At 38.6% G+C, this 25,994-nt stretch overlaps 1 protein-coding gene across 1 annotated transcript; it reads right to left on the bottom strand.

Annotated features, from left to right (window-relative positions):
• Positions 1 to 69: 69 nt before the first annotated feature.
• On the bottom strand, positions 70 to 25,990 carry myo1eb (myosin IEb). Its single transcript, XM_079838050.1, has 27 exons — positions 25,626 to 25,990; positions 24,316 to 24,453; positions 20,331 to 20,420; positions 19,902 to 19,996; positions 19,709 to 19,796; positions 18,156 to 18,245; positions 15,693 to 15,824; positions 15,315 to 15,449; positions 15,079 to 15,211; positions 14,757 to 14,953; positions 13,442 to 13,522; positions 13,269 to 13,355; positions 13,098 to 13,184; positions 12,841 to 13,008; positions 10,704 to 10,789; positions 10,309 to 10,390; positions 9,848 to 10,053; positions 6,356 to 6,500; positions 5,159 to 5,273; positions 4,768 to 4,937; positions 4,451 to 4,596; positions 4,136 to 4,282; positions 3,858 to 4,015; positions 1,928 to 2,002; positions 1,644 to 1,836; positions 1,014 to 1,189; positions 70 to 919 (listed from the first exon to the last, which is right to left on the bottom strand). Exons 1-27 carry the CDS (start codon positions 25,626 to 25,628, stop codon positions 843 to 845), a joined length of 3,300 nt encoding a protein of 1,099 aa, XP_079694176.1. The 5' UTR covers positions 25,629 to 25,990; the 3' UTR covers positions 70 to 842.
• Between the last annotated feature and the right edge of the window lie 4 nt (positions 25,991 to 25,994).

The raw sequence follows: 25,994 nt of genomic DNA, 5'->3' as shown, positions 1-25,994 counted from the left end.
AGTGGGCGTTTGTAGTTTTTAGTCCATGTGTGTTACCTTTGAGACCAAGGATAGACTAGTATACTTATAAACGTTGACACAATTATTTTATCCATTTTTAAATTTTTACATTACAGTTTCTCTTTGAAGAAAATAAACCAAAAATGTATCAAAGTCCTTTGCTCTAACACCTGCAACTTACAAGTAGTAGCACATTATGGCTCACGACTGTGATGTAAATTAAAAGCAATAAATAAATAAATACAACGGCAATGAATTCTTTAATATGTCCCACTCCATCTTAGTGCATTATTAGGAAATGTGTCTATGAGGGAAAATGTGATTGCCAAATGAACTAACATAATACTGTTCATGATGCGCATAGTGGAAAAATGTACCAAAAAATTGTTCCATTTTATTTTTGTACTCCGAGTATCTGAAAACAGCTTTTTTGATTTTATACAATTGCACAATATCGGTAAAAAAAGAAAGACGTAGAATTTGGATCTTTAAAAATACAACTTAAGTAAAATACAGTACATTAAAATATTGATTTACCCATTCTATTCTCCAAACACGCATTTAAAAACCTATGGTGAAACAAAGGTATAGTTTTTCTTCTACGTTTGTGTCTAAAATCACTTTCTATAAAAAATTAATCACATAAAAGTTCATCAGGGGTCTAAAGAAAGATCTTACTGAATATTAACACATTTTTGTCAGAATGGCACCTTTTCGCAGTGAACATCCATGCACTTGGGGATATGACTTGGCAAACAAGCTGCTTTGATATAATGCTGATGCTTTGTTCTTCTTGATCTAATTTCTGCAACGAATCACATTTTGTCCAATAGCATGCCAGTTCAGATCTTCTCAACGTAGTTGCCAGGAAACATGCCTTCCTTTCCTCGAAGACGGCCACTCCACCAACCTGAGGGGTCTGTTCAGACAAGCACATCTTGGGTTAGTGCAGAATTCACTTACTCAGTATAGTCTGTATAAAGATCACTTTTAATGGTATAAAAATAGATTACCTTCACTTAGGATTTCTATGATTTCATCTGCTTGAAAGCTGAGCTCATCTGTGTCTTGAGCATCATAAGCGTAGAGTGCTCTGCATTGTGGGGTGCGAGGTTTGGGTTTGGGTTTGGGTTTGGGTCGCCCTGACCCTGGGAGAGGCTTGTGCTCTTTCGAACGTCTGCGATGCATCCTGAGAGAAAAGAGAGTTTATTTTCTTTGAAAGACTGAAATAACCAGAAACAAAAACCCTGGTAAACTAAATATTAATACATTTCCAATACCCCAAAACTAACTAAATATATTAACATATATTAATATATTTATATAAAACTATATTTTTAGTTTAAGGTATCTCTAATAAAACTAAATACTAAAATTCTAAATGACAAACTGAAAATAGAAATAAAAAAATAAAATAAAAAAATAATTAACCTAATTGACAATTGATTTGCCCAAAACAAGTTTGAGTTACAATTATTAACATAACTGTGTCATATACACAATTGTCTGTCATGTACTGATCTGTGAAAACTAGTTCCATCTGAACAGGTTTTAAGATTGTAAAGTCTTCAGTTAGTATGGTTAAAATACTGATAATGGCTTTTTATCTGAACTTCCTGCTGTCATATGATCCATCATCTCACCCTGCCACGCCTTGATCAGGAACTTTCATAAAGCCCATATCGGTGTAGATCTGGCTCTCGCACTGACTGCGGCGAGATCCCTGGAGTCGGGGAAGAGTGGGCTGATCCATACTGGACTGCTGACGGAGCAGAGAGTTCCTAATGGTGGTCTGCCCTTTGGTTCCTCTGCCTCGACCATCAGACTTGGGAGCTTCTGAAAATCACAAGCCATAAAAACATTTTAAAACCATTTCTAAAACAGTTCAGTAGCATTTCTTGTGAAATACATAAAACTGTGGTCTTACCACGTGAATACTGGCCTTCATTGCGATTCTGGTTTCCTATGTACCTGCTCTTTCGGTTGTCACGCCGAGTGGGTCCTGTAGAATTGATAAATGTGTTACCAAAAATGTAGCACAGTTTCCCACAAAAATATTAAGCAACACAACTGTTTTCAATGTTTTCTGAAGGATTATGTGACACTGAAGACTGAAAATTCAGCTTTGACATCACAGAAATAATTGACATCTTAAAATATACATATATTAAAATAGAAAACAGTTATTTTAAATTGAAATAATACTTCACAATATCACTGTTTTACTGTATTTTTGATCTAATAAATGTAGCCTTGGTGAGCATAAAGGACTGTTCACACCGGGGCGATTTTCGCGTGCGTTTATCGCCGATGTTTAACGATGTTTGTGACTAATGCCGCCTTCACGTGCTATCGGAAATGTGATAATTCCCACTTCTGAAGTCGTGATTACGAGTTCATCGCATTCAAATTTTGAAGTGGGAGGGCGTTCATGTGCAATTTTTACGTAGGAAACTCATATTTACGATAATTCCGATAGCACGTGAAGGCAGCATAAACAAAGGGCGCCAATGTGAGTGTGCACACCAACACGCAAAACACCAGGCATAAAAGCGTAATTTAAAAAAAAAAACGCCTTGGGTTCGTTTTTTTGTTTCAAAAACTTGCCAACCAATGAGATCGGCGCTTTTGTTCACATGCCTGGAGCTGCTGAAGTTACAGTAAAACACAACTCAAAGGGGGTGCTCGCGAGCACCATTCTGAGACCTAAAATGACAAATGGGACACCCTACAGTCTCGTGGACTTAATGGACACACGCACACACAGGCCATTGTAAGTCCACAAGACCGAAAGTGCACATGAAGTGTGCCATTTGGGACGGGGCCAAAGAAGAGGAGCTGCTAATGCTGCTTGCCAGTTAGCAAAAAGTGTGTGAATGGTTTTGGCAAGGTCTCTCTTCTTCTTCTGTGTGACAAGTGAGTGTCAGAAGCGTAAAGTGGCGCAGCCCCACCTTGTGTTCCGGGAGCGCCATCTACTGAATTTGCACGTTCACTCATCGCCAGTGAAAATCGATTGGAGAAACGCTGGCGATAAGAACGCGCGATAAGCGCCCCGGTGTGCACAGGCCTTAAGAGACGTTTTTCAGAAACATTTCAAAATCATACCAACCCAAATATAATCGATTATAGCCTACTGACGTTTCTCTGACATCATACGCATAAAATGGGGGAGGGAGACTAAACACAAAAGCGAGTAATAAAAAAATGCACCTACTATTTTAACATTTACAGCATGTGCGTGCATTTGCGTGCGTGCAAGGCTGTGAGGCTGCATGCGCGTGTGCGAGCGTTATTGTAACTTAAGTAGGCCTACATTACTTTCATGCGATTTTAGTATTTACTACTGTTTGTTAGTTTTAAATGGTCCTGTTGTCTGCTGTGTTTGATGTTTGCTCCATCAGGAAGTGCACTTTCTTGGTGCAGATCAAATAAAAAGGGAGTTCATATATATCTGACTGCTTGTAGTCTTTGACAAAAATGGATGCAATGCATCATGATATCGAATCGTTGACATGATAATCGTCATCGAATTGAATCATGAGACCAGTGACGATTTACACCCCTACCTTCTGTTGAACACAAAAGAAGATATTTTGAAGAATATGGGTAACCAAACAGTTGATGGGCACCATTGACTTATAGTTTGTGAGAAAAAAACACTATGGAAGTCAATGGGGCCCATTAATGTTTGGTTACCCATATTCTTCAAAATATCTTCTTTTGTGTTCAGCAGAAGGAATAAAATCCATACAAGGGTGAATACATTATTTTTCATTTTAGGGTGAACTATTCCTTTACCCATGGTCCTATAATCCCCTAAAACTAGTTTTACTAAAATACATAATTTCAACACTCACTTGCGTTTTTAGGCAGACCGGGGCCAATACTGACAGTCAAGGCCTTGCTGCTCGGCTTGAGAACTGCATCGTCCCCCTGACCCATCTGAAACTGGATCTGTCGAGAGCCAGCAGATGCAAACGGGCCCCATCCCCCTTTCTTTACCTTAAATTCGAGTCTGAGAGAGAAAATTTTTGAATGTTAGAATTACAAGACCAACATATGCGCATGATACTTTTTCTGAGTATGATGTAATACAGCACATGATACATTTCACAGTGAGTGAAACATTGCTCACAGGTTGTTGAACTTGAGCGGCAACTTTTTCTGTGTTTTTTCCTCGTAGCGCTTGTACAGCAGACTGAGGAACTCCGTTTTAAAGACAGACTGCAGCACACTATCATATTGATCCTCGTGCAGTATGAAGAGGTCATCCTGTAGTGTGCTGAGGAAAGAGATCCACCCATCATCATTATGCAATTCACAAAAATGACAAAAACTTGCTTAAATGCTTGCTGAAGTACTTTAGTGTTAGAACAATTTTCATTCTGCTGTAATGTAGGGAGAACATTCAAGTCATAAAGGTTATCATGCATTTTGCATGATAAAGTACCTAAGAGAGACAGACTGGATCTTCTCCACCTCAATCTTCCTCTTCAAGACCTCCTGGATCTGGCCTTTCTCAGGACCCTGTTTCACCTTCTCGCGTCCAATCAGATAGAGGAACTTAGGGGTGAGAATGAGGTCACGCTTGACGTTCTGTGGGTGTTGAAACAGCATTTGAGCATGTGATCACATGAAATATGTCAGATGTGCAGAACGAAACATCTGTTGTGGAGCAGCTTAAGTAATCTAGTACAAAACACTACTTGACAGTTACAGGGGAAGTGACCCATGAGTTGCAGTATCAAAGGGGATTTTGAGTCACACCTTAAATCTGCGGTCGTATTTGACCACCACGTCAGCAAAGTCAATCCTCTCCCTACGACCCACAAACTGCCGAATCTCCGGATGGTTGTCTGTGCCGATGTAGTCTCCCATGAAATTACGGTTCAGACTGTTCTTTCGTCTCTCCTTCTTGTTCAACAGGAGGTCAGAGGCTGGAATCAATAAAGCAGTAAAGTGATTTAATTTGAATTTCATCTGATTGTATTCCCAAGGCCTTATAGTTTATTTGAGGCTTTTATTGATTGATACAGAAGAAAGAAGAGCAATGGGATCCAGACAGAATTTACACAAACTTGGCCGTCTTTATACATCAACAAATGTCTAAATTATTATTATGCAGATATCAAAGTGAGGAATTTGAGTTAGCGCTTACCTTCCTCTCGCATGCGGACATACTTGCGCACAGCGATGTGTTTGCGCCAGGCTTGTTGAATTACCCGAGCATATCCATTGTATTTTCTTTCCCTCATCTCCTCCAGCAGAAACAACTGAAAATCGAGATGTCATACTTATTTTTCATAGTCATCATCGTGTTTTCAGAATATCAACAAAATGCAAAGACAAGCCACGAAATGACCAAAATAACTGAGAAGTGTGTGTGAACATACAAAATATCCTGTATAAACAATGTTTTGGAAAAATACGAAGCCATTTGAACAACAGCTGAAGAATATTCACTTAATACGACTGAATTACGTTTAATCTTTTGCACAACGGCAAAGGAATGCATTTAAGTAGCTAAACTGAAGTAATTCAATTTGTCCATGATGAATATAAACAGACCCACCTCTGAAAAAAAGGAGTTACAATGGCAACACAGGAAGATAACATGGTTCCAAATGGTAATGTAATTAATTGGATTATTATATGGTGGAGGGGTATCCAAAACTTTTTCCATAAGGCCAAATACAAGTTAGAAAGAGCTTTAAAGTATGGACTTTCTTTATATTATTGACTAAACAATTGGTTTGTCCCATGTGTAAAATGTGTTTTACTAATAAATGTCAGATATTCCAAGAGATGACAGAAAATTTACATTTTCAGTATAAGAAAATTGTAAGTAAGTTCTTTGAGTAAAATTATACCACAAAAGACCATTTTGCAAAAACAAAGCAACAAACAAACAAGCTAACAAATGTATCTAATGAGGGAGAATGCCCTGGGACCCGGCTAAACAGTTCACACTTCAACCCCCCAATGTTCAAACCAAAACTACACCCTTGATTCATATGCATGCAAATGCGAGAGACAGGAAAAACATGCTCAAGCGAAGAAGTTTAGCATTTTTTTAGCAGTTTTTGTTGAACTCTGCCCTGTGAAATCGTATCACGTGAAGACATGTAACCAGTAGAGGACTGATATGCCACAGCGTGACATTTTAGCCGAATTAAAATAATGAAATTTAAAATTTGCAGGATTGCAGTATATCGCATATTTTAAAAATGTTTTATGTATCATATGTTGAATTATGTAGAAGTAATCTGCAGAGTGTAATATCATTTTGCAACCGCTGCAGTGTCAGTAGAAATTTGCATGCTCATATTCTAATGTGACACGGGATAATACATACAGATTCCGGGGCCTTGATGAAGATTTTGGTCTTGCCAAGCTGGTACTGGTCAGAGTCCATGTTGACAGATTTTAAAAGGTGCAGGGCACCCTGTTTCTCATCTCCGCTCCACTTGGGCCATGTTTCTTTGGTCAAGATGGCATATCTGAGAAAATATAATAGAACAGTTCAATACAGTCAAACCAAAATTTATTCAGACACCAGATATAATTTTTTACTAGTGGGTGCAGGACACCATTTTGCGATCCTCACTTACATAAATTAACTATAAAGTAAACTGTGACATATACCAAACAATTCTTCAAACCGTGGACTACCAGTAAAACTGATACAAATTTGGGACCAAAATTATTTAAACACTTTGACCTGACCATGTTTTGCTTAATGGTCCCATGACATTAAAAGTTCACTTTATGAGGTTTTTTAACATTAATATGAGTTCCCCTAGCCTGTATATGGTCCCCAAGTGGCTAGAAATTTCGATAGGCGTAAACCAAGTTCTGGGTATCCTGCTCTGCCTTTGAGAAAATGAAAGCTCAGACGAGCCGATCTGGAATCGTCCCTGTATGCCGTCATACAGGGAAAGGTTACCTCCCCTTCCTCTGCTTTGCCCGCCCATAGAATTTAGAGAAAATGGAAAATTCAAACAGACTTTCTTTCTAAATCGTTTAATACTGTTTATGCATCCGTGAATCAAGCCAGTGACTAAGCGATCAACTTCACATCGTTTCTGTTAGTAGCATGAAACAAATCTGTTATTTAAATTTTGATTAGACGCTAGATTAGCGATCAAAGAACACTCTCTTTATAATGTTCGGAGCTGTCAATCACACATTGCGAGTGTATCTGCACACTTGCCCAAACTGCTGTTATAACGAATGACACTGTTATGCTGCACAATGAAGCTCTTACTGTATTCATGTCAATATTGTGTTTGCTGTTAGTTGTGGTGAAAGCATTTTGTGAGAGAAATAGCGCTGCAATGACGAGATCAATGCATTCAAGATATAAACAGACTGTCTGTGTACTCAAATGCTCATCACTGCAGCTTTTCATGTGATGGGAAAATATCTAAAAATAATGCTATAATCAACACTTTCACGATTCGTTCATCTCGACAGCTGTAATAGTAAAAAAAAAAAAAGTAGTAAAAGTATTCGAGAGGGGTTCAAATGTTACAAAGTTCGTAGAATAAGGAGGAAGAAAACAGGGTCGGCGTGACTGGGACTCGTGTTTATTCAGAACTCTCAGATACAAAAAAAATAAACTCACACTCTCAACAACTCAGTAAATCTTCTCAGCAATCTTTCTCCAGCTGTCTTTCTGGTCTACAAGTGCCCAGTCCGTCTCTCTGGCCCTGTCCCAAATGGCACCCTAAACCCTCACGGTCTTCCTCTGAGTCCACACATTTACGACGTAATGCCGCTTTGACTGCCGGGAAGAAGTCCGCTGCGTAGCTCGCACCAGTGCGGGCTCGGCAGAAGTGCGCATCGAGGGCGCATATCGACCTAAAAGGGGGCACTCGCGAGCACCCTTCTGAGCCCTAAAATGACAAATGGGACACGCTGCGGTCTCGTGGACTTAACGGACACGCGCACGCAGTGGCCATTGTAAGTGCAAAAGACTGAAAGTGCACATGAAGTGTGCCATTTGGTAGGGCTGCTCGATTATGGAAAAAAATCATAATCACGATTATTTTGGTCAATATTGAAATCACGATTATGTAACGATTATTTGGGAATGTGTTGCATTTATTAAAAATACACCTTTCAACAATTCAATTGAAATTGTAACATTTGTTGTACTTTTTGAACTATTAAAATAAATAATATAACATATATTCAAATCAAAAGTATAAAAGTATTCACGTAAAAATGATAACCACAAATAAATAAGATTAACAATATGGTTCGGCTAGATATGCTTTTCAGGTATGTCTAACATTAGTTTTCAGGTACAGAAATGTATCAAATGTAAAATAACATTGCATATTTAAGTGCATAAATTAAAGATGAATCCTATTAAACTTACAAAAGCTATTCAATCAAGAGCGGTGAGTGATGTCCTTGTCTTTTGTTGTTTGACATTAAACAGACGGCAGTAAAGGCTACTGCCTCTTTAAGACCTAATGATACTGCCCCTTTAAGACCTAAAGCTCGGATATGCGTCGTCTTTCTCGACTGTATAAAGTTCACTTAAGGCATATACAGACTATGTCTGCTAGGATACTCATCAAGATGGACATGTTGACATACGTTTTGTGTGAGTTTGTCCGTTCAAGAGCAAGACTTGAAAGAGAACTCAATATTTGCGCGCTGTGAGACGTGTGAGACGCACATTTTCTCACAGCGCGCGCGTCTTCTCATTCGCGTCTTCTGGCACTAAACCTGGGTGAAGACGGCGAAATGGCAGCACTCGCATGCATTGAACAAAGTATACAAAGAGAGAATTATTTGAAAAATATGAAGGAAAAAAAGGACGTTTACACGGCATCCCTGCTCTCGTCAGTTTTTGTTTCTATATTAGATTGTCATAGATCACTCTGTGTTTAATTTTCAAGTGGTTAAACAAATTCGTGATGTTCCCTTGCGTTGCAGCCACTACCATGTAGCAAATCTTGCACGTAGCATGTTTCTGCTCGTCGTCTGATTCCTCGAAGCCAAAGTGTTCCCAGACAACGGAGTTGGTTTTGCCTTTTTTGCTCACCAAACGCTGCTGTAACTGCCCTCCTTCTGCCATCTTTACTCGCGCCGAGTTTTTACATTCCAGCGGATGATATGCACACGTGACTCACGAACTGAGAGAGATTGTGGCTTCGGGAGGGGCGGATGTGCGCGTGCGCGTTTCATTCAGAACGCAAGACAAAATAAGAGTGTTCTTGCAAAACTGAACATGGCAAAATAATAGTTTTTTCTCGAAATCGAAATTCGATTAATTGCACAGCCCTACCATTTGGGACAGGGCCTCTCTTGCAGTGCCTGCAGACCCCGCTAAATCACGCCCCCTCCGCCACAAACTCTAATACTCATTTCAAATGCAAAGATGTCCACCAATCACAACAGTGGGCGTTTTCACTGCAGTCTCACAGCAGACACACCCCTTCAAACAGAGCATTCAAGCCAGAGGGCTAATATCAGTATAGAAAAAAATGCCTTTTATTTCTAAATTATGACATTTTATGATGTAAAAATCATACTAACAATATAAAAGTACACCTCAGGAAACATTATAAAATAATTTTTAAAAAAATCCATGCCATGGGACATTTAAGTGTTTTTTCTTGAATTGCTAATTTGACCCTTTGGTTAACCCAAATTGGTATTATCTAATTGTGTCCTTAAATTTAACAGCTGATTGGTTGATTGCAATCCATTACATACCGTTCTAACATTGATATCTGACATTATCAAGATGAATTTGTTCTGACACATTTTAACTCTGAGTTCTTGTTCATTTGGTGTCTTGACAGGCATTATTAATTGGTGATTTTACCTTTGCAAGAATTTCTTGAAGACACGTCGGAAGGCGTAGCCGGCCCTGCGCACACGGATGTTCTCTCGCAGTCCCAGATATTCCACCTGGTGTTTGACACGGCTTTCCTCCCAGTCGCGAGGCTTTTTGGTCTCGTTGGGCTTGATGCATCGAATATAGTGAGGGGTGCATTTCATTAACGTCTGGACAAGATTATTTGCTTGTTTCTGAAAGGGGAGAAGACAGAAAATGAACAATAGCATTACATAAATGTATGAGCATAATGCAACATTCATATATAGCACAAAACTGTAGGTTTACACACTGGCTCCAAAACACTCGCCAGGCACAAAATGCAAGTAAAGTTGTCCAGTAATTTTGTTAGGAACTGAAACATAATACATGGTTTAAATCAAATTGTAGGAATGTTTCTAGTTCAGTTAAGTGTGCATTTCTCTATTTTCTAAATCAGTTTATTTCACCTTAATCTTTGAACCTGCAGTTGTGGGACGGCCTCTTTTCTCAGCCTCAAGGTTCTCTGGGAACAGATCTTTGATGAAGGCGCTATGCAGATGAGCAGAAAAAGGGATTAACCAAACATCTCTGAAACCATAATACCGTTTATCTTTTAGCAGCACATGGAAGACATAATCAGAGCTGACTCTATCGAAGTAATACACAACAGAATATCTCTCACAAGAAGAAAAACAACTCCTCATCCTCCATAAAAATGCTACACCATATTGATTTTATGATTTATTTATACGACTTATTTCATTACGGAATTACAGCTGAATTGCATCGGTGCATGAGTGCATTTAGAGGCTTTTAAAAAGCTTCAGCTGACATGGGCTGAAATAGCCAAATAACCACTTACAACTCACTGCTCTGCATGAGCTCGATGATGTCACTGAACAGCACATCCCTGTTCCTCTCACAGAAGCCGCTCACATCATAAGACACCTGGAAATAAGGGCTCTCATTACTCACACCAGGAAGACAATCAATATCAGTGTGAATCTACTGGCTGAAAGCACTCCCTAAAACGCATCTATATTCAGTTATTTTTCAATCCACCCATTCTCCAAACTGCTTTTCCTCTGTTAATGTGCAGGGACAAAGAACTTGATAAATTATTGCTGTTATGGAAATTATCAAGACAAACTGATTTGAAATAATATAGATTCAATCAGTACATTTAATTAGTAAAAAGACACAGCTATGAGATACACACACACTGCATCCACAGGGGGGCAGTGTTGTAGCCACACTAAAGGTCTACATGAGTCCGCTTCGATCCGAAACACCTGAGGTCTGACCCAAGAGGTTTCGGGTCCAAAAATTTGTTTTGTGCATTTAAAGATGCAGTCCGTAAGTTTTGCCTCTTTGTCGCCATCTCTGTTTGAAACCTGCAATAGCAGTTAGTTGTGGAATTATCTTTACGTGGGTTGTGCATCGTCCCGCCTCCTCAGCGTGGATGAATCTAATGTTTTGAGTAATATGTATAGGCTGTCACTGCACCGATGTGGACACTATACTTCAGAGATACGTCTGAGTAGGAAGTATGACCAAAATAATAAGTTTCAACAGGAAAATTTCATCTGTGAGTAAATGAGTATGTAACATGTCTGCCAGTTTTGTTCTGAATGACTGAGAAAAAAAGCATTACAATAAATCACGCTACCAACAGTGATTAAATCCAACAATCGCTTAGTTCAGATCCCATCAAACTGTGCAAATTATTATTATTATACTTTTTTCTCAAATTGTTAAATGTTAACAACACCATCATTGCGTGACTATGAGTATTTAGTGTGTATTAGCATAATGTGTAGATTTTAATTTCCATACGGTCTAGTCTTATTGACTACGTGCGAATCTCCAGTTGTCACGGATTGTCGTTTGGACCTTTCTGGATTACAATCCGCCATCAAAATTATGTTAAATTATTCCAGTTGCTGTGAGAAAAGGCTATAAATGATCCACCACCTGCAGCATCCTCACATGCGTTACTACTACTAGCCGGACTCCTTCTTTATGTATACAGACGTGACGTAATGACGCAAAGACATGCTTGAATTTCCTGCTGAAATCCACCATACAACTCAAATTATAACACATTATTACAAGCTTACCGTTCTGAATCGGGCTAAGGTAAAGGGATAGTTTTGAACACTGGCTGGTTATGTACTTGCTCAAAATTAGATTTTTAATCTAGTTACGGAATGCAGCTTTAACAATACTTTAATATTTAAAACAAATATTAAATAATTATATGACTACATTATTATCCCCCTTCCTCTCTGCTTTCTGTCAGTCTTCACTTATATGTGCAAAATTACTACACTGGAAAAATGCTTATTTCTTATTTTTATTTTTTATTTTTTGTATTGTTTTTAGTATAAATATCAAAAATTTCTTAAATGAAGATGCATTTACTAGATAAGTAAATTGACAAGATTTTTTTCTTGTTTTCTGGCAAATAAAAGCAAAATTAAGTTTGCTTAATTTTTTTTGTTTTTGCTTAAAACAAGCACAATTGTCTGCCAATGGGGTAAGAAAAATAACCTTGTTTCAGTTTGAAATCTGTTTGGGACAGAAACAAGATAATTTTTCTTACCCCATTGGCAGATAATTTTGCTTGATTTAAGCAAAAACTCTTTTCATTTGGATTTTCCCCCCAGAAAACATCTTGATTTAAGAATTTTTAGATATTCGGACTGGATACAAAGTAAGTGGATACAGAGTAAGTGCAGGGATTTGCTTATAAATATTAACTTCAATATAAATTTCCTTGACATTTGGAGTGCAACATAAATATTGTGAGCAGTTTATCTAACCGGGTCTGACTTTTAAATTTTATTTAAATTTTATCTATTTCTGTCTGGCATTTTATACAGTTTGATTATGTATACCATTTATTCCTGAGATTGATATTTTGCTAAAGATGTTTGCTAAATAGACATTTACCAATTTATAGAGCTCTACTTGAACATTTGAAAAGTGTCTCTTACCTTGCCTGCGTAGTGGTGCACTATAAAACCTTTGTTCCAGCTGTTGAAATGCTCATGAGTGCCAATTTGTGACTGCAGTTTTTGCAGCAGAGTCTGGTCTGCACCCTCTCCTTTTGCATGCATGGTGGCACACACATCATCCAAGATGCTCATGATGCCAATTGGATTCTGGGTTATTAAGGTGCCCATTAGATGCCATTAGTAGAATGGGTGTTATGCATGACAACCATTTTGACACAGAAAATGTGTAAACTCACCACTTTGGACTCAATTAAATCACATACAACTTTGTTGTTAAAGTACTCAATGGGGGTCCATTTGATTCCCTCCTGCACGTACTCTTCCTGCAAAAGAGATAGTGGAAAACATCAGCAAACACTTCCATAGAGGCCTATTCGTATTGGCTTATTAAAAGTCATCATTCTCACCTGCTCCGCTTTTAGTGTGAGCTCGATAAAAATCTGCTGCAGTTTTTCATTCACAAAGTTAATGCAGAATTGTTCAAATCCATTTTTCTGGAGAGGAAAAGGCATAAGATTATTTAAAATGAATATGAGAAGAAAAAAAAAGAAATGCATTTAGAAAATACAACTAAATTCACCTGAAAGATTTCAAAGCCATAGATGTCCAGAACTCCAATGTTTAAATCCTCACGGTCTTTCTGCATTGCCTTGTTTATGGCCTGAAAATGCAAGCAGAAACAAATTTAATTGAATTTTTCATTATCCCAATGTCCATACTATCCATCCTAAATAGTATGTGAGATCAGATTAGTGTATCCCAAAGCATAGTATGTTGAAAAGAGTATGTCAAAAGTCCCCAGATGGACTACTATTTCCGGTAGATTTTCGAAGTGTGGATCTGTGCACACTATAATGGCTAATATTCCCCACAACCCATTGCGCTTTAGAGGAGGATTCGGTTCAGAACTACAAACATGACATGAGTAACTACAAAACATGGCGGATATGAGCGACCGACAGTGAGAGGTTTAGATAAAGGTTTTGAGGGACTAATAAAGTTTAATCTATCTATGCATTATTATGAGGAGAGTTCACCGCATGAAAGACCCGCGACTGGAGATAAACGTGCTACTGCATTTCTCTCTGATAAGGTAGGAAATTAAATTGAAATGAAATAGAGAGGATTTTAACTGTGACAAGATGATTGACAGGCCAGTTTAAGGTGACAGAATGCGTGTCAGGATGCAACAGAGAGCAAAGATGCAATTGTATGACGTGAAAGTATGTCCCCCAAAGCTTGTCTACTCTTTTGCTACACATTCAAAAGTATGTACTTTTTCTTCACAAAAAGAGTACATACTTTTAGGGCACTTCTGAAAAGTTTGGGGTCAGTATAATATTTTAGTGTTTTTAAAAAGAAGTCTTTTACACTCACCAAGGCTGCATTTATTTGATCAAACATACAGTAGAACTGAGAAATATAACAATCGAAAACTACCATTTTATATTTTACTATATTTTAAAATGTAATTTATTCCTGTGATGGTAAAGCTGAATTTTGAGCAGCCATTACTCCAAGTCTTCAGTGTCACATGATCTCTCAGAAATAATTATAATATGCTGATTTGATTCTCATTAAAAATATTTCTTATTTTTATCAATGTTAAAAATAGATGCTGCTTAATATTTTGTTTTCAGATTCTTTGATGAATAGAAAGTAAAAAAAAAAAAACTGCATATATTTGAAATAGAAATCTACTGTAACATTTTTAATGTTGTCACTGTCACTTATCATTTCAATATCAATTTAATGCAGCTTTCCTTGCTAAATAAAAGTATTAATTTCTTTCAACAAAAAACTCCTACCCCAAACTTTTGAACAATATATACACCACACGTGGGAACACAAAACACACACTTTTTTGGGGGGTAATTTGAATCTAACTGACTTACATCAACCAAGTAGTCAAAGAGTCTAGAATACAGTGCTTTAGACAGGGCGTCTCGAGTGAAGGAGGCCTGCTCCGTGTTTAGGGTGACAGAAATAGTCTCCGTCTTGCCACCCCACTTGCTGTCCATGATGCGACTGGTCAATTTGCTCTTTAGACCATCCTGATTGATTCCCAAAAGGTACGACGGGAATGCCAGGACTGCAGCAGAATGAGAAAGTGAATTCATTACATTAGGTAAGATATTTATCCATATACAAGAATTTCTTGTTTTGTACTTCTCACTTGGAATCGGATACACAGATGTGCTAAATGAATAAACTCACAGTCTTCACTCTCCACCATAGCATAGTTGCCCTCCTCTCTGAAAGCGATGTTTCCAAGATGGAGGATTGCCGCCACAATCTGCAGCACAGTATCCTGGGCATCCACAGATAGGCCGACCACAGACATGGCTGCCTAAAAATGTTATATGTATAATTTATCATTATGAGCTAGTATATTTTGAATGGCAGGAACACAACCAGATGGTTTGTATTAGGATATAAAGCTTTACACCCACCATTGTGTCTCCAAACTCCTTCTTGTCATTGACGTCCTCCACAGTGTAGGTGCTGGACTGGTTTAAGTAGAAGTAGTAATCAGGGGTTGTGACGCCCAAATTCTCTCTCTGATCCTTGGTGGCTCCTTGCAAGAGCTGACACGGAAACATCGGAGATAAAGTGGTATCAACAACATACAGGACTTTTATGCAATTTAAAAACTCTAATCTTAAATACCGCCCTGATTAAGTAGCATAAGCTACTAGTATGACACAATACAATTGGCCTTCAAATCATTCTGTCCTAACATGACACACAACAATGTGCCAACTTGCATTACACATCATTCCCTGAAATGACCTTTTCTTGGACTTGTTTCCATGAGTTCACTGATTTACCTGGTAGTATATATGGAAATTCCTTTCCCCATGGTTCTGAGACACTACTCTGGATTTTTCTAGTAGGAAGTTAGAGATCTTTCCACCATCAGGTTCTCCTCCTCGGCTGAACTGTATTTCAAAGTATTTTCCCTGAGGTAGGAAATAAACATACAGTATCATGCAGTGTGAACTCAAAGCTTGTACACTGACATTATTACATATAATGAGATTTGACATACAGTACCACTGCAGAAAAGGGAATGAGCAGTAAAGCCTACTGAACTACAAATTCACAGTCTACCCACACACACACAAACTGCACTCCTGCAAACAAATCGTGCAACAGCCAACAACAAGCTATAACATGTTGAGAACCAGCATGCCCCAAATGGCATTCTTAAAACTAGATAGCATACCGATTCCAGACTGAACAGCGGAGAGGCTAACATGCTCCTTTTAAAAAGATTAATAACTATTATTTTATTTTATTAAAATTTCAATATCTTATCATTTGCAATTTTATATATATATATATATATATATATATATATATATATATATATATATATATATATATATATATATATATATATATATATATATATATAAATAAAAATAATAATAATGATTATATGTACTTTTAAAATGAAAGACAAATACATTTTACTCTTTAAAATTATATTTACATATTATACAGGTGCTGGTCATATAATTAGAATATCATCAAAACGTTTATTTATTTCAAAATTCCATTCAAAAAGTGAAACTTGTATATTATATTCATTCATTACACACAGACTGATATATTTCAAATGTTTATTTCTTTTAATTTTGATGATTATAACTGACAACTAAGGAAAATCCGAAATTCACTATCTCAGAAAATTAGAATATTGTGAAAAGGTTCAATATTAAAGACACCTGGTGCCACACTCTAATCAGCTAATTAACTCAAAACACCTGCAAAGGCCTTTAAATGGTCTCTCAGTTTAGTTCTGTAGGCTACACAATCATGGGGAAGACTGCTGACTTGACAGTTGTCCAAAAGACGACCATTGACACCTTGTACAAGAGGGCAAGACACAAAAGGTCATTGCAAAAGAGGCTGGCTGTTCACAGGGCTCTGTGTCCATGCACATTACTAGAGAGGCGAAGGGAAGGAAAAGATGTGGTAGAAAAAAGTGTACAAGCAATAGGGATAACCGCACCCTGGAGAGGATTGTGAAACAAAACCCATTCAAAAATGTGGGGGAGATTCACATAGAGTGGACTGCAGCTGGAGGCAGTGCATCAAGAATCACTACACACAGACGTATGCAAGACAGGGGTTTCAGCTGTCGCACTCCTTGTGTCAAGCCACTCTTGAACAACAGACAGCGTCGGAAGCGTCTCGCCTGGGCTAAAGACAAAAAGGACTGGACTGCTGCTGAGTGGTCCAAAGTTATGTTCTCTGATGAAAGTAAATTTTGCATTTCCTTTGGAAATCAGGGTCCCAGAGTCTGGAGGAAGAGAGGAGAGGCACACAATCCACGTTGCTTGAGGTCCAGTGTAAAGTTTCCACAGTCAGTGATGGTTTGGGGTGCCATGTCATCTGCTGGTGTTGGTCCACTGTGTTTTCTGAGGTCCAAGGTCAACGCAGCCGTATACCAGGAAGTTTTAGAGCACTTCATGCTTCCTGCTGCTGACCAACTTAATGGAGATGCAGATTTCATTTTCCAACAGGACTTTGCACCTGCACACAGTGCCAAGGCAACCAGTACCTGGTTTAAGGACCATGGTATCCCTGTTCTTAATTGGCCAGCAAACTCGCCTGACCTTAACCCCATAGAAAATCTATGAGGTATTGTGAAGAGGAGGATGCGATATGCCAGACCCAACAATGCAGAAGAGCTGAAGGCCACTATCAGAGCAACCTGGGCTCTCATAACACCCGAGCAGTGCCACAGACTGATCGACTCCACGTCACGCCGCATTGCTGCAGTAAGTCAGGCAAAAGGAGCCCCAACTAAGTATTGAGTGCTGTACATGCTCATACTTTTTCAGTTGGCCAAGATTTCTAAAAATCCTTTCTTTGTATTGGTCTCAAGTAATATTCTAATTTTCTGAGATACAGAATTTGGGATTTTCCTTAGTTGTCAGTTATAATCACCAAAATTACAAAAAATAAACATTTGAAATATATCAGTCAGTTTCACTTTTTGAATGGAATTAGTGAAATAAATCAACTTTTTGATGATATTCTAATTATATGACCAGTACCTGTATATATTATTTTTATGTATATATTATTTTTATGTGTGTATATATATATATATATATATATATATATATACACACATACATACACACACACAATATATACACACAATTATTATTTTATTATTAAATACACATACATATATCCTACACACACACACTTATACACATTAATTGTTTGCGTGTGTGTATCAGTCTGAGACTAATCATTGCAGCAAGACTTACAAAGCGACTGGAGTTGTTGTTGCGGGAGGTTTTGGCATTCCCAAAAGCCTCCAGGAGGGGGTTAGACTGGAGAATGATGTCTTTAACATGCTAAACAATGAAAGAGGAAACAACATGACATCACAGACAGTTAAAGTATGCACACTAAACACTGTTCATTTGTTTAAACTATGAAAAGCAGTTTAAATTATTATTTTTTTACAGTTCCTGATTTCTTCCATTTACTTAGTCAGACCTGGTAACAAAATGTTCAATGTCACAGAGTAACAAAGAGATCACTGTTTTTGATCTCGGATAACCGACTAGTTGATTTCAAGGGTGCAATGTTTCACATACAATGAGCACAAAATGTGGGAAATAATAACAAAAGAAACAACCACACCCATGAGTTCACATGAGCCATGTTCAGACGGCCAGCGGAAATTAGATTTTTTGCATATCCAGATGGGTTTTTCAAAGTCTGGACTGCAAAACACACATGAAATCAGATTTGAAAGGCGATTCCAATCCAATTTTTTCAGATGCGGCTCAGTCTGGATGCTCTGGCTGCTCAAACTGTTTTTTTGTCACTCTTAACGTGACACACAGCAATAATGTCAAAACTGGTGATGGAAATGCAGGAAGTATTCAGATGGTGTTAAAAAATTCATAATTTTGACTTGACAGGGCACTTATTTGGAGAGCGAGATGATTCATTTTTTCTGCATCTGTTTTGAAAGCCTTGTCACATACGTGGCTACACTTACGTCGTTACCAAAGCAACCCATGTAGATAGGTTGGTTATGTCTAGACACAAATCTTATTTGATCACTTGCAATTAATAGTGCACACAGTCTGACTGAAAAGATCTGATTAGAGAAAAAATCTGATTAGCCTACAGTCTGAACATAACCATAGATTTTGGGTTGAGTTCAATCTGGCTCACTTTAGGCAAATGGTCATCTAGCCCAGGGATTCACTAACTTTTTTGTTAGCCACACCTGTTTGACCTAATGGCTCGTTTCCTCCGAGCAGTACAGTACAGTACAGTACTGGACAGATCCGGCTTGCGTTTCCACCGTCAACAGTACCCTTACTTGATAGGTGTGGTGTATATCAGAAAGTAGCGATTGACAACATTCTCTCGCGAAGAACAAGCAAGCGACACAGTAAACAACAATGAAGGACATACAGCAGATCTTGTTCTTACTTCTCGGCATGTGGCTGTTTATCACAAGACAAAAAAACATTGTGTTGCAACGGTATTGTGTTTTAACTGTATATTAAAACATGGTGCCTCTTGTGTCGTCATTCCCCTTGTAGCACACACAAGTGACAATTCTCCACCCTTTAGGTACTGGACTACTGTGCTGTACGGTACGGTATTTGGTACCACTCCCAACTTCTGGCCATCGAAATGGAAATAATTGCGTACTGTACTGTTGTGTACCATACCACTCAGTGGAAACAAGCCATAAAATATTTACTTGAAGTACCCCCATGAGATTTTAAGTTAATTTAGCAACACACCAGAAACCCTAGTTAAACCCTGATATAGCAGATGATAAACTCACCTGAACTTTAGGCCCGCCTCCTGAGACTTTCGAGATGTAGCTCATAATGTACTTGGCTGCCACTGTCTTTCCTGCTCCACTCTCTCCGCTGTATCACAGACACATTCAGATCACATATAATGCAAACATTTGATGCCACACAAATACTTTAAGGGTGCCTCATGGTGAGGGCGTCAGATCCTTGATCCCTGACCTGATAATGACACACTGGTTCTCTGAGTCAATCATCATGTTGCGGTACACATTGTCAGCCAGAGCATAGATGTGGGGGGGATTCTCATACTGTGCCTGGGAATGACAGAATACATGTGCAGTTTAATACGGCTGTCTTGGAAAATTAAAAGTCACATTTGCATGAAATTGAGGCAATGATATTATCTGTAACCAGTAACACTTTCTGATTTGCATATGTGCTTTCTATGATTTGGCCATCCATGGGAAGATACAGATAATAAATACAGATCCGTAGGCAGTCTTTGGAAGCACAATGGCAAGACTGGACATGTAATGGCATTTCTCTACTCCGTCTGGCCATGTATAAATGTCTTATCCTGCAGAAATGATTATTTATCTGAACTTTAATTCCATTCCGTACTCATGTATTTAGGTATGCTGTACTTACGGCTCCCTGATACAGTTCAATCTCACGGTCTGTGAAATACGGCAGCTGTTTAAAGGGGTTCACTGATATCAGCACAGGACCAATGTATGTCTGAAGAGTTGTGGTTAGGGCAAAAACAGAGGCTGGTAGGTTGAAAAAAAGACGTGAGATGAGCTATTAGAAGTTTGGTTCTCTTAAATGCATATCGATGACATACGGAGAGCAGGGAAAAGGGACAGATGTGTCCAAATCAGATATACATGTATATATTATACACATATATATATATATATATATATATATATACAGTGAGGAAAATAAGTATTTGAACACCCTGCTATTTTGCAAGTTCTCCCACTTGGAAATCATGGAGGGGTCTGAAATTGTCATCGTAGGTGCATGTCCATTGTGAGAGACATAATCTAAAAAAAAAATTCCAGTAATCACAATATATGATTTTTTAACTATTTATTTGTATGATACAGCTGCAAATAAGTATTTGAACACCTGTCTATCAGCTAGAATTCTGACCCTCAAAGACCTGTTAGTCTGCCTTTAAAATGTCCACCTCCACTCCATTTATTATCCTAAATTAGATGCACCTGTTTGAGGTCGTTAGCTGCATAAAGACACCTGTCCACCCCATACAATCAGTAAGAATCCAACTACTAACATGGCCAAGACCAAAGAGCTGTCCAAAGACACTAGAGACAAAATTGTACACCTCCACAAGGCTGGAAAGGGCTTCGGGGAAATTGCCAAGCAGCTTGGTGAAAAAAGGTCCACTGTTGGAGCAATCATTAGAAAATGGAAGAAGCTAAACATGACTGTCAATCTCCCTCGGACTGGGGCTCCATGCAAGATCTCACCTCTTGGGGTCTCAATGATCCTAAGAAAGGTGAGAAATCAGCCCAGAACTACACCGGAGGAGCTGGTCAATGACCTGAAAAGAGCTGGGAGTCTGGGACCACCGTTTCCAAGGTTTGAAATCATGCATGGCACGGAAGGTTCCCCTGCTTAAACCAACACATGTCCAGGCCCGTCTTAAGTTTGCCAATGACCATTTGGATGATCCAGAGGAGTCACGGGAGAAAGTCATGTGGTCAGATGAGACCAAAATAGAACTTTTTGGTCATAATTCCACTAAACGTGTTTGGAGGAAGAAGAATGATGAGTACCATCCCAAGAACACCATCCCTACTGTGAAGCATGGGGGTGGTAGCATCATGCTTTGGGGGTGTTTTTCTGCACATGGGACAGGGCGACTGCACTGTATAAAGGAGAGGATGACCGGGGCCATGTATTGCGAGATTTTGGGGAACAACCTCCTTCCCTCAGTTAGAGCATTGAAGATGGGTTGAGGCTGGGTCTTCCAACAAGACAATGACTCGAAGCACACAGCCAGGATAACCAAGAAGTGGCTCTGTAAGAAGCATATCAAGGTTCTGGCATGGCCTAGCCAGTCTCCAGACCTAAACCCAATAGAGAATCTTTGGAGGGAGCTCAAACTCCGTGTTTCTCAGCGACAGGCCAGAAACCTGACTGATCTAGAGAAGATCTGTGTAGAGGAGTGGGCCAAAATCCCTCCTGCAGTGTGTGCAAACCTGGTGAAAAACTACAGGAAACGTTTGACCTCTGTAATTGCAAACAAAGGCTACTGTACCAAATATTAACAATGATTTTCTCAGGTGTTCAAATACTTATTTGTAGCTGTATCATACAAATAAATAGTTGATAGTTGACAACATTGTGATTTCTGGATTTTTTTTTTTAGATTATGTCTTTCACAGTGGACATGCACCTACGATGACAATTTCAGACCCCTCCATGATTTCTAAGTGGGAGAACTTGCAAAATAGCAAAATTACACTGATATTTACATTTTCTGAGGAAAACATAAGTGATTGCATGCGCAAAACTCACCACCACAATGTTAAGGTACTGTGGGCGGTTGCCAGGGTGTTGCTATGCAGTTGCTAGGGCGTTCTGGGTGGTTGCTAAGTGTTCGCTTTTTGGTGCAAGTCAAATGAGCCTACCCCCAAATCCCTGTAATATTCAGATATGATATACCTGACTCCCTAAATAAAGTCTGTTTTGCTAACAAGGCTGCATTTATTTGATCAAAAATACAGTAAAAACAACAATATTGTAAATGTTGTAAATTGTTACAATTTAAAATAAGTTTTTAGTTTTAATATATTTTTACATTTAATTATTCCTGTGATGGCAAAGCTGAATTTTCAGCAGTCATTACTCCATTAAAGGTCCCATGGCATGAATTTTTCATTTTATGAGGTATTTCAACATTAATATGAGTTCCCCTAGCCTGAATATTGTCCCCAAGTGGATAGAAATGTTGATCGGTGTAAAACCGAGTTCTGGCTGTCTTTCTCTGCCTTTGAGAAAATGACAGGCCAGACGAGCCAATCCTGAAGTCTCCTGGTTTGACGTCCAAGCAGGAACGGTTTCCTCCCTTTCCTCCGCCCAGAGAATCTGTCACGCCCATGCAAACGCTCGAGAGATCATTACTTGTGAACGAGTGAATGCTGGCAGTTTCTCAGTGTTTGGATGTACAAATGAAAACAGAAGTCTTTTTTCAGTTCCTTCTGATCTGTGATCAGTGATTTCTTATGTGTAGCTAATTATTTCTTATTCGTGCACACACTGCGGCTTCTCTCTCTCCCGACAGAACGGTGTTTTCGTGTTTTCTATCTTGTGAGTCAGTGTTTTTGTACGTCCTCGTCGCGTCTATCGGTTCTAAAATGTGCATACAGTCGGGAGTTTCTGCTTAACATTGGCAGAGCCACATCTTTAGAGATAAACCTCACGCACGCCGAAGCTCGGCCTTCAACATCCCCGACCCCCAGTACTGCATCTGGCCCACAGCGGAGGCACCAAACGCGGCGTGAGATTAAGCAGAAGGTGGGTAAGCGTGAGGGTATCCGGCTAGGCTAGCCAGCTTTCCCCACAATAAACTGGATTACATTCGATTACTGCTGTTGTGTCTTTGTTTGCGCTGTGTAAGTTACTCAATGCTTTGACGCTTTTCATATGATTGGAACATATCTATAAATAATGCTTTAATCAAACTTACTAACTCGTTCATCTCGCTGTAATGGTACATTGCATGTGTTGATGAAGACGGACTCGGTGTGACTGGGACTCGTGTTTATTCAGAACTCTCAGATACAAACACAATAAACTCGCGCTGACAGACAGCGCTCTCATAACTCTGTAGGTACTATAAATAACTTTGTTAGCAATCGCTCCGTCTCCGTGATGTCCGGTTCGCGAACGAATCATTCTTTTGAATCGGTTCATTTTAGTGAACCGAACAAGTTCACCAAATCGGACTGAATCGTTCTAAACGGTTCGCGTCTCGAGTCAGCGCTGATCCATAATTTACTAAAGTTACTAACTTTCTGACATGAGTGACAGCCCCTCCGACTAGAAATAAACTAATAACCTGAAGTATATTCTAGTAACTACAACAGTTCACCCTGAACTGAGACATGCTGAGAGAACTGATGAGAAGTGAACTCAGGTCCATCCGTCTCTCTGGCAGCAGCTCGTGCGTCGTAGACCTCGTTAAACCACGCCCCCTCCCCCTGTCAGCCAATCACAACAGTGGGCGTTTTTACTGAAGTCTCACAGCAGACACGCCTCTTGAAACAGGGCAGTCAGCCACAGGGCAAACAGCAGTATAGACAAAATGCCTTTTATTTCTAAATTATGACATTTTATGATGTAAAAATCATACTAACAATATAAGTACACCTCAGGAAACACTATAAAATAATAGAAAAATGCCATGCCATGGGACCTTTAATGTTACAATCCCTTTTGTAACATTATTAATGTATTTATTGTTACTTTATAAATATAATGCATCACTGCTGAATTAAAAAAATATATTTAAAAAAAATCTTACTGAACTTTAGAAAGTTTGTGTATATTGATGCATACCACACCGAATAATTCTTGTACATTACAGACATAAGGATACAAAAATGTAGTCATCCATGTATCTTTTCTTGAGGTTATCTGTGATGGCTTCTTCACTGATCTTGGAGAGGAGGACCATGTCGTCCACACCACTGACCTTCACATTCTGGGTCTGCCAGTGATATTTCTCTTTGCTCCCCTGTGCGAGATAGAAAGAGGACAGGTTATTTATTCAAACACATCTCTATGGTCACCTGTGATCGAATGTTGACACACTGTTGGGTAAATAAAGCTTCATATGCATCTTACAACTTTAAACATTTGCATCTCACTGCATTAGACAGAAGAGCTGGTGTTCAGCAGAATTTATAAGTTAACAAGTTAATTAAAGAGTTAATAAGTGTAAGAATATACTGATTAACTGAGAGCCAGTGGTAACCATGCACACAGGAGGAAATTACATTTATAAAATGCTTTCTATTATGAGTGCTTTTATAAGACTTATGAAATGTTAAAACCTATGACACTTTGACAAAACTGGACTATGACAAAAACAAAACTACTGCCTTTGAGCTCCTGTATAGATTCGATTTACAAGAATATTATTAAGTCAGACATATGCAGTCCAGGTCTACAACAAAACAAAGTATGTAAACCACATTTCTACTCACCCCCAGGCAATATACTTTTGGTAAATGCTTAGTCAGGTGATTAAGAATTAAGTATGACAATTAAAATAAAGGAGTATCTCCTCCCTTCTCAAGTTATAAACAGTAAATCTGAGATTATGTGTGCTCCCCTCCCAGAATCTGAATAGAAAAATTAAAATCCACAAATGTTATTTTCAGGGATTTTTTAAATATTGTTTTTGAACTCAAATTACTCTAAAGTTAATTAATTTTTATGATTTTGTCCCCCCTCACCCACTGACATTTTCATCATTTGATTTGTATAAATAAACTGGAACGATTTCCTTTTTTTTTCCTCCAATGAATCCTGGGATTTTATGAAGTTGTGCTTCAGATTTCCTTGATAGAGATTTTTTCTTTGATAGTGTAGCAAAACTTTATCCACCTAATATCCTAAATGTATTTCAAAAGTTATTCCGGGCACATTGGGCCATATCCTCATGATTTGGGATTCACTTTGGCATGAAAAAAAAAAATAATGGCAAAATAATGGCGTAAATGTCTTATAAATAATCATTTGTTTTGTCGAATCATTGTTGTTGTTGTAGTAGCCATACCTACATATCGAACAATTACAACTTTGTTAACACGATTCAGAGCAAGCTGCAGCTCTTAATTTATTAACTCTAGCTACCTTAACAGTAATTTTAATAAGTAAATTCGAGATGTTAAAAGCACTTACCATGATAAATTAGAGGTACTTCCTGTATCACACCCTTGATACCCTGTGTGGACTCCTCGAGGAACTCTTGCAAGCTTCAGGTGAAACTCCAGGATTTAACTAGTCGTCCATTTGTTATTCCATCTATAACCTCCGATACAATTTAATATACAAAAGCACAAAAGCGTAAACCACTCTGGATATAGTGTTTCATGTATCGGAAACACTGTAAAACGATTAAATAATTGGCTACACGGGTGTTGTCCATGCAGCAGCAAGTGTAGGCAGGTATCGGAGTTTTTTTCCTTCTTTCGGTTGCGGAAGGAATCGCAGATAGCCTACTCGCATATAACGGCGCCACCCCACGATCCTGAACGGATTTACCTGCGC

The sequence above is a fragment of the Gobio gobio genome (assembly GCF_949357685.1).
Source record: "Gobio gobio genome assembly, chromosome: 15".
NCBI lineage: Eukaryota > Metazoa > Chordata > Actinopteri > Cypriniformes > Gobionidae > Gobio > Gobio gobio.
This window is presented reverse-complemented; position numbering and strand designations above follow the sequence as displayed.

Excerpts from the sequence above, each read along its gene's own strand:
- myo1eb (XM_079838050.1), bottom strand. Across the intron at positions 10,790-12,840 it reads TGCACCACTACGCAGGCAAG|GTGTCTTATGATGTGAGCGG; the intron begins GTAAGAGACACT and ends CCTTATTTCCAG. Across the intron at positions 10,391-10,703 it reads CTCATGCAGAGCAGTGAGTT|CGCCTTCATCAAAGATCTGT; the intron begins GTAAGTGGTTAT and ends TCATCTGCATAG.